Source organism: Sphaerodactylus townsendi, linkage group LG04, assembly GCF_021028975.2.
Source record: "Sphaerodactylus townsendi isolate TG3544 linkage group LG04, MPM_Stown_v2.3, whole genome shotgun sequence".
NCBI lineage: Eukaryota > Metazoa > Chordata > Lepidosauria > Squamata > Sphaerodactylidae > Sphaerodactylus > Sphaerodactylus townsendi.
The window spans coordinates 138,932,245-138,945,189 of NC_059428.1; the positions used below are offsets into that span (position 1 = coordinate 138,932,245).

The 12,945-nt window shown below is 52.4% G+C and overlaps 1 protein-coding gene across 1 annotated transcript; it reads left to right on the top strand.

The window, feature by feature from the left end:
* Positions 1 to 1,346: 1,346 nt before the first annotated feature.
* LOC125431600 (uncharacterized protein C16orf96 homolog) lies at positions 1,347 to 12,883 on the top strand. Its single transcript, XM_048494554.1, has 9 exons — positions 1,347 to 1,955; positions 3,066 to 3,170; positions 4,464 to 4,544; positions 7,224 to 7,310; positions 8,183 to 8,330; positions 8,902 to 8,996; positions 10,813 to 10,923; positions 12,073 to 12,149; positions 12,556 to 12,883. Exons 1-8 carry the CDS (start codon positions 1,527 to 1,529, stop codon positions 12,142 to 12,144), a joined length of 1,128 nt encoding a protein of 375 aa, XP_048350511.1. The 5' UTR covers positions 1,347 to 1,526; the 3' UTR covers positions 12,145 to 12,149; positions 12,556 to 12,883.
* Positions 12,884 to 12,945: the final 62 nt, after the last annotated feature.

Below are 12,945 nucleotides of genomic sequence, written 5' to 3' on the forward strand. Positions count from 1 at the left end.
AGCCTCCCGCATTTCCAGGTAGTGCTTTGGCCAACTTGCCACGCTTGGCTCTCCTTGGAATGCCGCTCGCGCCTTGAAAAACTCCTTCTTTAGCCCCCTTCCACTTATTTTGAACCTGCGTAGGGGTCCTGGAAAAGCCTCTCTTTCCCATCGCCTTGCTGACCCCCACGTAAATCTTTCTATTGGGGGCCTTTCTGCTGCCCATTAGAATGGGCGCGGCCCCCCTGTCCTTCACTGCCTGGAGCGTCGTCTCCACCTCCTCAGCTGACCAGTCAACCCCCCGAGTAGACGACATAACTGCCAGGAGGTAGCACGAAGTAAAGGCAGAGTCTAGGAGCACGAGGAGAGGAGGTGGCTGGACCGCGAAGTTGTTATCGCGAGAACACGGGCGATCGATAGCCAATGGTGACGAGATGTCGTCACACTCACCGCGAGATTTCATGAGGTTATGGTAGCCAATGGGAACATTGGAGTGTCGTCATCACGTGGTCACGTCACAGCGTGACAATGTGATGATGGGGGCCAAGCGTTACACACAACACGCCCTGGGACGGGCCAGCAGCCAATCAGAACTCCCATTTGTATTGCATTCCGCGACAATGCAAACCACCGGGGTTTCTGGAGCAAGAAGAAGATCCGTATCAACCGAGTGCTGTGTGAATGATGTCAAGTGACAAAACGGCAACAAAAAGGTCAGGATGTCGCTACGGATTGCATTAATTCCAGAGCAAACCTGGTGTGCGAAAAAGCCCGAAGTTGGACTTTAAAGACAGGAAGGAAGAAGTGTTGTTTTTAAAACCCAGCTTTTCTGTATCATAAGGAGTCTTAAAGTAACTTACCCTCCCCACAACATGGGCTCAGAGAGAGCTGTGACTGGGCCCAGCAGGCTTCCTGTAGAGGAGCGGATTAAAAAAAACCTGGTTCACCAGATTAGAGTCTGGCCTGCGAATAGTCTGCATTTTTTTTGCCAGCTGAAGTTAGAAAGAGGTGTCAGCTGCGAAAGAATCAGAATGTAGCCGCGAAGTGGAATTAAGACTCTGGCCACTTCAGCCAAGGCCCTTTTCAGCAGTTCTGATTGACAGGCAGCTTGACTCAAAGAGGACCCCTCCCAGGCACACAGCTTTCCCGTCGGCTACCCCCAGGGCCTCCCATCCCTCTGCAGAAGAGCTGCCCCCTTCCCTTGGCCCGGAATGGACTTGGTCTAAGTGGCACCGGGCCAAGGAATGCCGTGTGTGACTCACCCCATTCATGACCAGCCCTGCAGAGTCCCCACCCCGCCCGCCTTCTGGATCTCCCGGTGTTCCAGGGTTTCCTGGCAACCAGCAGAAACTTTCCATGCCCGGCAGAACTCGGAGCTGACGGCTGCTGCTGCCCTCAGACCAGCCACTCTCCCATGGTGGTGACCTCTCGGCTCCAGGAGTATCAGGAGGCTGTGTTACAGTCCTGTCGCTAAGGCAACCGGCGGAGCTTTGCGTCCTCACACGGGCAGGACTTTCCTTCTTGCAGTCCCAACAGCCGGAAGGAAGATGAGCCAGAGGGTCACCTTTGGCGAGCTGGTCAATTTGGCCATCGGGACCCCTGAACTGGGCAACGTCAACTTCAATGCCCTCCATTTCTTGCTGCACAGCATGCTGCAGCATTTCAACCTGCAAGACGTGCAGAAAGAAGTCAGCGAGGAGGAGCTGGAGTTTATCAAGCCGCCCCCGAGAAGCTCCGTCCCCAAATCCCCGTCCCAAACGGACACGTCCTTGAGGAGAACCAGCTCCATCTTCCACCAGATGCACGAGAGAATCATCTCCATAGAGAAGCAGTTGCTCTTCTTGAATGATACGCCCACCACAACCGAGCTGCTGTCGCGCACCGAGGCCGGCACCTTTGCCCAGCCTGCCCAGGACATGTGGCAGCTGATGCAGCTGAAGAAGAAGATGGAAATAAACGAGGAAGGGATGACTAAGGTAGGGGAGGGTGGAGGGCCCCTCCTTTTGGAGGAAGGAAGCATCTCCTCCCTCCCTTTTGGGTCCAGGACACCTGCGTCCCCCCCCTTCCCCGTTTGGTGTTCAGAGCGAAGATGTGATGTAGTGGTAAAGATGGTTACTACAGAGCCCCAAGATTCCCACAAGGCCCCTCCGCTTGCAGGACGATGTGAATTAAGTCCTGATGTGATTGGCTTCGCCTCCCCCTCCATGTTTCCCTGGCCTGAGTCTCCTGCGGTCACTCTGTCCACCCTGCCCCCCAGTGCACCCCCAGATCTTTTAAAGCCAAATTGGTGATTCGTATGTTGGATGTTGTTAGCGGGACTGGTGATGTGGGGCAGTGGACAGAAGGGTTACTGTCCCTTTCTTGTCCCTGCCACAGTATTCTCTGACTGTCCCCTCCATTTCCCAGGCCCTTGACGAAGCTGCCTCTGGTTTGCCTCTTCCGGTTAGTTATTGTGGGCAGTTCCATTCTGACGTATCCAGACTTTCCATTTGCCAAATATCAGATTTTCAGGATAATGTTCCGCCCCAAACCCCGTCAGTCTGTTGTGTGCCCCTGATCTAAGTCAAGAAATTGGGATGTACCTTTTTCTCTGTATCCTGGATCCAAATTTACTCTGTCGACATCTGGATGATAGACGAAGGCAGTTGTATAACCTTTGTAGAATCATAGTACGGGTGGGGGGTGGGGGATTGTCCAAGCGTAGCCCTTTCTGGATAGCCCAGGATAGCCTGATCTCAGAGGCTAAGCAGGGTCAGCCCTGGTCAGTATTTGGGTGGAGGACCACCAAGCGAGCTCAGGGTCACTACGCAGAGACAAGCGAGGGCGACACACCTCTGAATATCTCTTGCCCAGAAAACCTTACTGGGTTGCCATAAGTCCACTGCTGGGTGATGACAAAAAAGGGTTGGGGGTCAAGTGTGCCCCCTGACCATGCCCAGGAGCCCCCCAGGGTGCCACCTGGATTTTCTGTCTCTGGCATCGGAGAGCCTTTGACTGGGCCGCTGCTGCTGCTGGGCCTGGCACTCAACTGCTGGGCTCTGAGCCGGATCGCAGCCGCTGTCCTCTTCCCTCCCTGCCCCACGTAGGCCATGAACACGCTGCAGGATTTGCTGAGCAACATCTGTGCCCTGAAAGTCAGCACCGAGAACTTCAAGCAAGAGCTGGAGAACATGAAAGGCACCTTTGAGAAAGTGAGTTGCACCCCCCCTCCCCCCGCCACCAGGAAGCCCCAAGGAAAACGGGCAAGCTCATTGGATGTGGGGCCCCAGAGTGTACCTCCGTAGCGCAGGATTCGTTGCTCTGCGAGTGACATGTTATCTAGAGGTCTTCAATCATTCTTAATTCCTGGCCCCGCATTTATTCAAAACTCCTAATTATGCCTGTCAGGGTTGTTGTCTGGCTCACTGATCGTAACTCTTGGCTCTTTATGTTATCCAACTTGTCTTTCTTTCTCTACCAAGAGAAGATACCCCCCTTTCGAGTAGTATTTAAACTCCAGACGAGTTGTAAGGTATTCACAGACGCCATCTGGCTGTTTGCTGGAGGACCGGGGGCTTGTTTTCCACCCTTGGTGTAAGGCTTAGAGAGCCAGATTAGGATCTGGGAGACCTGGGTTCGAATCCCACATAGCTGTGGAAGCTCTCTGGGCAAACTCAGCCAGTCACACCCCCCCAGCCTAACCTGTCCCACAGGGTTGCCGGGAGGGCAAAAGCAGCCGTGGCAGTTCTTTCTCTCGCTACCCTCCTGGTTTCGTGCAAACACCATCGGAAGGCTGACTGGTCGGTCAACAGTAAACTTCCTGAGTCTTTGTTGCACACGCAACTTGCGGGCCAACCAGCTTTCCAAGTGCAAAAACAAACCTTTTCAGAGAGAGCAGACAAGTTGGGTCCAGCTGTTGCTGTCTGAATGGGCATGCTGCATGCGCATGCAGGCTCCAGCCCACTCAGCCCCTCCCTTGTCTAGAGCCAGCGTGGTGTAGTGGTCAAGAGCAGGTGCACTCTAATCTGGAGAACCGGGTTTGATTCCCTGCTCTGCCGCTTGAGCTGGTGAACCAGATTAGCTTGTTCACTCCAACACATGCCAGCTGGGTGATCTTGGACTAGTCACAGTTCTTTGGAGCTCTCTCAGCCCCACCTACCTCCCAGGGTTTTATTGTGGGGGAGGGAGGGAAAGGAGATTGTCAGCCCCTTTGAGTCTTCTTACAGGAGAGAAAGGGGGGGGGGGTATAAATCTAACTCTTATCTTCTTCTTCTTAATGCCTTATTTATTTCCCCCCCTCAAGAATGATCTGGCTGTGCTGGATGGGGCGTTTGCTTCAACTGGACATGCCAAACTCTCCAAAAGCTTCGGGGAGGGGGGGGCGGGGGGGCAGAAAGAAGCCAAGCCCAGGAGCCTGGCAAGAATATGAAACCACTCCTCCTCCTCCTCCTCCTCCTCCTCCTCCTCCTCCTCCTCCTCCTCCTCCTCCTCCTTCTTCTTCACAGCTGGACATAGACAAGATGCTGCAGCAGCTTGGACAGATGGATGGTCAGGCCAAGGTGATTCAGGAGCTCCAGCAGCAATTGGTGAGTTGACCCCAAGTGGGCAGGTGGGCCATCGGCGCTTCTTGGGCCTGATGTCCTGGAGCCAAAGAACGCAGCCTCTTCCTTGCTAGGACCGCTTCCACCTCTGGGTCAGCTTCCCACCCCTCCTAAGCTCCTTTTAGGGCTCGCCCGCCTTCTAAGCCCCCCTCTCCTCCCCAAAGGTCTGTTGAGTCGTGACCCCTCTGGGAGCGTATCTTCCTCACTTGGCACTCCACTTCCAGATCTCCTGTCTTAGAATCCTAGAGCTGGATGGGGCTATAGAGGCCATCTAGTCCAATCCTCTGCTCATTGCAGAATCAACCTAGAGCAGGGGTGTCCAACTCTGGCGCTTCAGATGTTCATGGACTACAGTTTCCCATCAGCGCCTGCTGGCATGGCCAATTGGCCAGCTGGAGCTGATGGGAATTGTAGTCCACAAACATCTGAAGCATCAGAGTTGGACACATCTGAACTAGAGCATCCCAGACCACTGGTCATTCAGCCACTGCTTGAAAACTGCCGGGGGGGGGGGGGGGGCTCATCCCCTCCCTAGGCGACCGATTCCATGGCTGAACTGCTCTCATTGTAATGATTTCTTCCTAATATCCAGTCGGAATCTTTCTGCCCATAATGTAAACCCATGACTGCGAGTCCTACCCTCTGCTGCCAACAGGAGGAGCTCTCTTCCCTCCTCTGAGCGACAGCCCTTCAAATACATCAGGCGGACAATCATGTCCCCCTCAGTCTCCTCTTCTCCACACTGAACATCCCCAAGTCCCTCAGCCTTTCCTCCTGAGGTTCGGTGGTCTCCAGGGCCTTGCGTCTGCCCTCTTCTCTCCCTCCCAGTGCCTGTTTTTGCAAAAATATTATAATCCCAAACTCAATGCGGATTAAATATTTCTTCCTCAGCACACTCAGCAAGGCTGGATGTCCTCCCTGTCTGCAGAATCATTCTGTGGGGATCGCTCTGCTTTTGTGAAGAGTGTCGGGGGGTTGCTGTGGTTCCAGATGATTCCCTTTAGTGGGCTCCACAGAACAACTGTTCCCCTCCACCTCCAAACCTTCCTCCCCTTCCCACAATCCTAACCCTAACCCAAATGGTCAAAGGTCTGGAGTCCATGCCCTACGACAGTGGTGTCAAACTCGCGGCCCTCCAGATGTTATGGGCTACAGTTCCCATCATCCCCTGCCATCATGATGCTGGCAGGGGATGATGGGAACTGTAGTCCATAACATCTGGAGGGCCGCGAGTTTGACACCTGTGCCCTACGAGAAGCGGCTTAGGGAGCTTGGGTATGTTTCGTCTGGAGAAGGGAAGGTTAAGGGGGAACACAATAGCCATGCTTAAATATTTGAAGGGATGTCATGTTGAAGAGGGAGCAAGCTTGTTTTTGACTGTTCCAGAGAACAAGGAATAATGGGTTCAAAGTACAGAAAAGGAGATTCCACCTAAACATCCGGAAGAACTTCCTGACAGTGAGGGCTGTTTGACAGCAGAATACACTGCCTTGGAGGGCGGTGGAGTCTCCTTCCTTGTTTTTAAGCAGAGGCTGGGTAGCCATCTGTCAAGGGTGCTTCGATTGTGTGTTCCTGCATAGCAGAGGGGTTGGACTTGGTGGTCCTTGGGGTCTCTTCCAACTCTATGATTCTATGGAGAAGAGAATGTTAAGCGGTGACATGATAGCCAGGTTTGACAGTTTGAAGGGATGTCATGTTGGTGGAGGAGCCGCGTGATGTAGTGGATAAGTGCTTGGACTGCCACTCACATGGTCAGGAGTTCGAGCCCCCTGTGGGTCAGATATCCTGGCAGCTGACTCAAGGTCAACTCAGCCATCCATCCATTCCTTGGTTGGTAAATGAGTACCTAGCTCATAGCTAGGGGGTAAAGAATAGTCGGGGAAAGCAATGGCAAACTACCCCACAAAAGAGGGTTTGGTTTATAAAATCACTGTTTTCAGGAAAATTCCAGGGAGTCGAACACCTACGACTGAAGGGGAAACTTTACCTTTTACCATGTTGGTGAGGGAGCAAGCTTGTTTTCTGCTCATCCAGAGGCTAGGACCAGGAGTCATGGATTCAAGGTGCAGCAAAAGAAATTCCACCTAAACAACAGAAAAAAACTTCCTGACAGTAAGGGCTGTTCGACAGTGGAATTCACTGCCTTGAAGAGTTGTGAAGTCTCCTTCTTTGAGGTTTTTAAAGAGAGGCTGGATGGCCACCTATCAGGCGTGCTTTGATTGTGTGTCCCTGCATTGCAGGGGGTTGGACTGGATGGCCCTTGCGGGTCTCTTCTGACTATGATTCTAACTCTCCCTTTTGCTGTCATTCCTCCTGCCACCAAGAGTGGCTGTTGTTTGAACATGGCATGTTCCCTCTTGGCATGCCAGGTGCTGCACATACTTGGGGCGGGGGGGGGGGGGTCTCACCCAGCAGGAACAGCATCAGGAGGAGAAGAGAAGGAAGTGGAGGGGGGGCTGTCAGGACAGAACCGGAGAGGTAAAAACAATCGCAAGAGGAGGCACCAGAGGGAAATGCCCTGGAGCCGCAACCGGAGCATGGTCTGGGGGACAGTACAGAACCGGAAAGAGTGGAAACGGGCTTCAGCCGTTAGCTGGCCTGGGAACGTGGGAATGACTCTTCTTCATCCGCATTCTCTCCCTCTTCCCTCCTCTCTGGCTGCAGAACTCTATGAAGGCAAAGACCAGCTCGATGCCTGTCTTGTCTGACCTGGTGCAGTGGGGCACTCTCTGTGAAAGACTCCAGGGCAAGGTGAGCCGGGCTGTGATTAGGGGCCTGCGGAAAAGTGGCTCTTTGGAGCACTGGTGATTGGAGTGGGCCCGATGCTCTTTGATGCCCTGATTCCTTGTCGTGGAGGAACATGGCTTTGAAAGTTGGAATCTTTCTGTTCGAATAATGGCAGTAGTTGGAAATGTCTAATTTCACCCAACCAGGAGTTGTCCCAGCCCTGGCAGAAGTAGTCATGGGCCCAACTGCCCTCTTTATCCTATGTTAGTCCCCCCCTCCCATTATCCCAAAGAATGTGAGAAAGAGTTAGTTTGGAGCTCAGGCACCCCAAGGTCAGCGATAGGTAGAGATAAAGCCACCTGGCCTCCTGCCCCCACAGGACAACGGAAACAATTCCGTTTCCCATGAAACCAAAAGTGTCAGGGGTGAGCCTAGTTATCTACTCGGCATATGAAGCCATAAAGCAAAGATCAAGGAAAGAATGTCCCAGAACAGTGATGGTAACATATAGCAGGCTGGTTACATATATCTTGTAGCAATTAAATTGATCTAGAAACGCATCTCAATCAACTAGATTCAGTCTCCCTGACAGGCAGTTTGCAGCATCCAGAAAGTACTGAGGTGTGGAGCAGGGAAGATTGGATGAATTGGTGGCTGGCAGACTTTGCTTCTCTCCAGTGTGGAAGGTTGGCTGGTTTACCTAGCCTCCTAGCCAGGTCCTTTCTTTCTGGAGAAAGTCTTAAGGAAGAAGTGGGGCCGGGGTGGGGGTGTTTGCAGAGCATTCTGGGTGCGGCTTTCACCAAATGCCCTTCTTCAGAGTCTGTGTGTGTATGTGTGTGTGTGTGTGTGTGTGTGTGCGTGTGTGTGTGCGGGCACGTGCACTTGTGTTGTTGCAGAGTTTTCCAGCGATGGAGAAGGAGGCCACAGACAGATTGTCCAAGGAGATGCTGGCTTCTTTGGGGCAGCTGCCGGAGCAGCACAAGGAACTTGCGACCCGAGTCACTTCACTGGAGAAGAAGCTGAAGTGCCAAGCTGAGCAGCCAAGTGAGGGGGCCGGGTTCAGGGGGTGGGGGGCGAAGGCAGGAACAACCCTCCCCCACCATCCAGTGGGGATGAATCTCTGATGGACAAGGGGGCAGAGTTGACAGCCGGCTAAGCTTGCCCCATTTGGACCCAGCAATCAGAACATGGAGAAGCCCTGCCTCAAAGGTCTTGGAAGAAGGGTCAGTGGGCCAGTCCTTTCCCCTGAGACAGCACTAAGGAAATGCTTTCTGCGCATGCTCAAGGAGGCTCTTAGCGCTGATTCACATGATGCAACATTTTGTGTTCTCCATAAAGACTTTGGATCCCACATGTGCTGGGAGACCCTTCTTCCCTGACCCACCAGTTTGAATAGGACCCACCAGTTTGAATGGCCCCTGGAGCAAATAGAGGGTCTCCCAGGCCCCATCAGGCTTGCCAGGGGAGGGAGGCTGGGTCCTTCTTGCTCACACACTGGTCCCTTTCCGAATCAGATCTCTGGAACCCCGTGGGACTCCTGCTTCTTGTCTGAACCGGCGCTGATTTTCTCGCATTCCCTCCAATGACCCATTCCGAGTTCCTTCTGTGTTTTCAGAACCTTCTGAAATCGTGGGTGATGACGGGATGGAAACGACATCGCTGACATCACTGACGGAGCGTGTGAATTCCCTGGAGAGTTGCGACCTGCAGGTGACAGGAGGGGGATCACAGAACTGGGGTGGGCTTGGTCATCATTTGTAATTGGCTGACTGACCGAACCCAAAGGATGCTCATCAGCGGCTGCTCTTCACCCTGGAGAGAAGTGACTAGTGGGGTGCCGCAGGGTTTGGTCCTGGGCCCAGTGTGATTCAATATTTTTACCAACGACTTGGATGATAGAATAGAGGGCATGCTGATCAAATCTGCAGATGACACCAAATCAGGAGAGGTAGCTGATACTCCGGAGGACAGAGTCAGAATTCAAAATGACCTGGACAGATCAGAGAGCTGGGCCAAAATTAACAAAATGAATTTCAACAGATATAAATGAAAGATACTACACTTTGGCAGGAAAAAAATGAAATGCACAGGTATAGGATGGGGAAATGTGAAACAGTACATGTGAAAGGGCTGTCACGTTGACAATGGAGCAAGCTTGTTTTCTGCTGCTCTAGAGACTGGGACAAGGTGTAATGGATTTAATGTACAGGAAAAGAGATTCCACCTAAACATTAGGAAGAACCTCCTGACAGTCAGGGCAGGAATACACGGAGTGTGGTGGACTCTACTTCTGTGGAGATTTTTGAACAGAGGCTGGATGGTGGGAGTGCTCTGACGGTGTGTTCCTGCATGGCTGGGGGTTGGACTTCATGGCCCTGGTGGTCTCTTCCAAATCCATGATTCTCTCTCTCCTTGCCACAGATCTGATGCTGTCCAACTTTGGAGAGACCAGCCGCTGAGGGTGCCCCAGCCCCCTCCCCTCTGCTCCAAATGGGTCCCTAATACCATCGGGACCCATTATTCTTTTTGGGAGGGTTGCATAAGGGTTTCGTGGGACGCTGTTTTAGGATATAACTGTTTTAAATTGTATGTATGATTTTATATATGATGTTTTATACTGTACACCGCCCTGAGCCCTTCAAATAAATAAATAAATAAATAAATAAATAAATAAATAAATAAAGATGATGATGATGATGATGATGATGATGATGATGATGATGATGATAATAATAATTGGAGCTACCCTAGCAAAGGAGGGGGGCAAACCAACCCACTCCCTCATTGCTGGCTCCAGGCGGCTCAAACAAACCAGCCAAGCCACATTCCGTGGGAGAAAACAAGAAAAATGTAAAACCTTTTTTAAAAAGTTGTAATTAGAAACCCTTGTGAAGCGGGAGAAAATTCCCACTGAGACCCAACCTTTGAGTTGTAAATGAAACCCTTGTGCCACCAGAGGGAGGCCCACAGCGCCAGCGCATCACCATTTCAGCATGGTTCTCCCCTGCGGCTGGCCAGATCTTGCTAGAAGAACTGAAACTACCCAGCTCTTTAGCAGAGAAAAAAAACAAAACACAGCAGAGCTATAAAAAGAGTTATCCTTTAGTAAAGTTCTAAGTATAAAAAGTCAGGCTGCAAAATATGTACTTACAAAAGAGGAAGACAAAATAGTCCTGTGCTAAAAAGCACCGGAAAGCAAACAAGCTCACACAACAAGCAAATAAGGAAAAAAATACAGCATTGTTAAATTTGCCACTCCCACATAAGAGGCGGCCTTGATGGTCATCCACAATCAACCAATTAACTGCCCAGCTGCCCTGCACAGTGGCCAAATGGTGCAACTACCTCACTCCTGCAATTTACTTGCATAAAAGATGCCAAATATTCTAACAGATCTCACCCAGCCCCCCAGCCTGTCCTCACAAGGGAAAAGTGTGGGGGGGGGGACGGAGCTCTTGGGCCCCCAGCTGGGTGTGAAGTGAAGACGAGGGGGCACTCAGCGGCTGTCTGTGCTTGCTCCCCTCAGAGGAAGGAATCCCTGAAAGGCATCCTGGACGAGATCCCGAAGCTGAAAGAACAATATGAGGCCCTGGAGAGGGCAGTGGAAAAGGTGAAGAGGAACTCGTCCAACATCCAGGTGAGCCGGGGAGGGGCCCCCTGGTTGGAGCTCCCAAGCGCAGGCCTGTGTCGACTACAGGGGTCACTGGGAAGGAACCCCCTCTGGTTTGGCCAATCCTCATTCCAGGGCAGGCAACACCTGAAGGGGCCAACCAGAGTGGGTTAGTGTTGCCGAGGGGCTTGAGCCGCTGTGAGAAGGGCAAAGGAAACTGGGAAATAATCAGGGAGACGGCGAGCACAAACTATCAGCATGGTGTCTAAATGGAACCTCAATACACCTCTGAACTCTAGTTGCTGAGGTGGTGCCAGCCGTGTGTGTGTGTGTACGCCTTTTGGTCCTGCTAGGTCTTCCTGGGAGCAAAGGGGCAGATTGGCAAGCTGAGCACTGAAGTTGAGTAATTAAGGCAGTGTGTTTGGCTGATGCTGTAGAGCTCATCATCCACCCTTACAATTAAAAAACCTGAAAAAACTTCCCTCATGGGTGGCGTTCAGCATTCCTCCTCTGGAACAGGGCTGGCCGAAGAGGCACCGGTGTGTAGAATTTCTAGAAAAACAAAGTGTGAATTGTATGGTCAAAGGCTTTCACGGCTGGAATCACTATTGTGGGTTTTCTGGGTTGTATGGCCGTGTTCCGATAGGAGAATCTCCTGAAGTTTCGGGCCGCTGAGAGAATGCCACTACTGGAACACGTTTATACAACCCAGAAAACCCAGAACACCCTAGGGTGTGAATTATTGGATCTGGCAATGTGGAACATAATAATGCTGCTTTGATTTTGGAACAAAATTGTCCAATTGTAAAAGCTGAGATTTTTGTTTTCTGAACTTGGGGGGAAAAAATTCCAGTATGTGTAAACTTTTGGTTAGGGGGGTGAAAATCACTTGGTGTTTGAGCACCCACAGTGTGCTGGGCTGTGTCAGGAGGGTCTCTGCCACTGTTTAAGCATGTGTCTGTGTACCCCTGCATGCACCTCAGCTTATATGACCCCAGTGCTTGGTCAAGGTGGGGAGTTCGGCAGGCCTGTTGAAACTCCTTTCCGTCAATGGAGCTTGGGGCGGTCATGAGCCATGCACTTGTTTGTGTGAAAGAAAGTCTAAGGAAATCTGCCCGCCTCAAGGGAGAGACAAACTGGTGTGTACCCCTGGGTTTCAGGCCGGCTCTCCAAGAGAACACATACAAAATATGTTGGAACAACTGGACATCACAAAAGCCGACAAGGCCCTTATCCGGGAGGAGATGAATGTGGTGAGTGAGACCCTGCAGATTGGCTCCTTGTTTGTGATTGTGTGTGTAGGGGGGGGGTCTTTAAGATTTCTCAGCTCCTTGGTCCACAGCTTCAGGGGCTCTAGGTCCACGTGCCGCTTTCTGACCTAGAGCTGATACCCACTCAAGCATTGCCACGTGTGTCAAGGAAGGGTGCAGAGACACTTCTGTGCCAGTGGCTCAAGGATGAAGCGTTCCCCACCCTTGCATCACGCCCCCTCCCCATTCACTGGTGACACAGAGCCTCCCCCCAGGAGACTGGTCTCTGTCGCCCACCCCTCGCAATGAAAGCGACCTCTGCACTTTGTCCCTGGAGGCCCTGGAGGCAGCCCGTGGCTTGGTGGCTCCCACAGGATCTGCCCTCCACTCCTCGCTGGGCCTCCCTCAGAAAGCTGGACAAGAGGCGCCTGGGAGGCCAAAGTGAGCTCCACGTGGAGCTGAGGCTTACGGCCAGCCACACGCCCAGCTGAGCGAGATGATGCAGGACTTGCTGCAGAAGATGTCCCTCCAGGACAAGGACTGGCAGAGGGCCCTGGAGAAGCTCTTTACTGACATGGACTGCAAGGTGGGGACGGCGGTTGCCCCATCCTGAGCAGCCCAGGTTACCACTGGCCACCTGCTCTGCAGAGCCAGGCCAGCTATGGATCTGGGGGGAGGGGTGTCCTGGGCAGAGAGTTTCCTTCCCAACCCACTTCACCCATGGAGTCTCCCCTCCCACCCTTGCTCCTCATGCCCAATGCCTACCTTCCTCATGTGGTGCCCCGCAGCCCTTTCCCCT

Bases quoted from the DNA above. Each gene is read 5' to 3' on its own strand.
- LOC125431600 (XM_048494554.1), top strand. From the start codon at position 1,527: ATGAGCCAGAGGGTCACCTTTGGCGAGCTGGTCAATTTGGCCATCGGG. The intron at 8,331-8,901 runs GTGAGGGGGCCG...CTGTGTTTTCAG, and splicing joins GTGCCAAGCTGAGCAGCCAA to AACCTTCTGAAATCGTGGGT. The intron at 8,997-10,812 runs GTGACAGGAGGG...TGCTCCCCTCAG, and splicing joins TGGAGAGTTGCGACCTGCAG to AGGAAGGAATCCCTGAAAGG.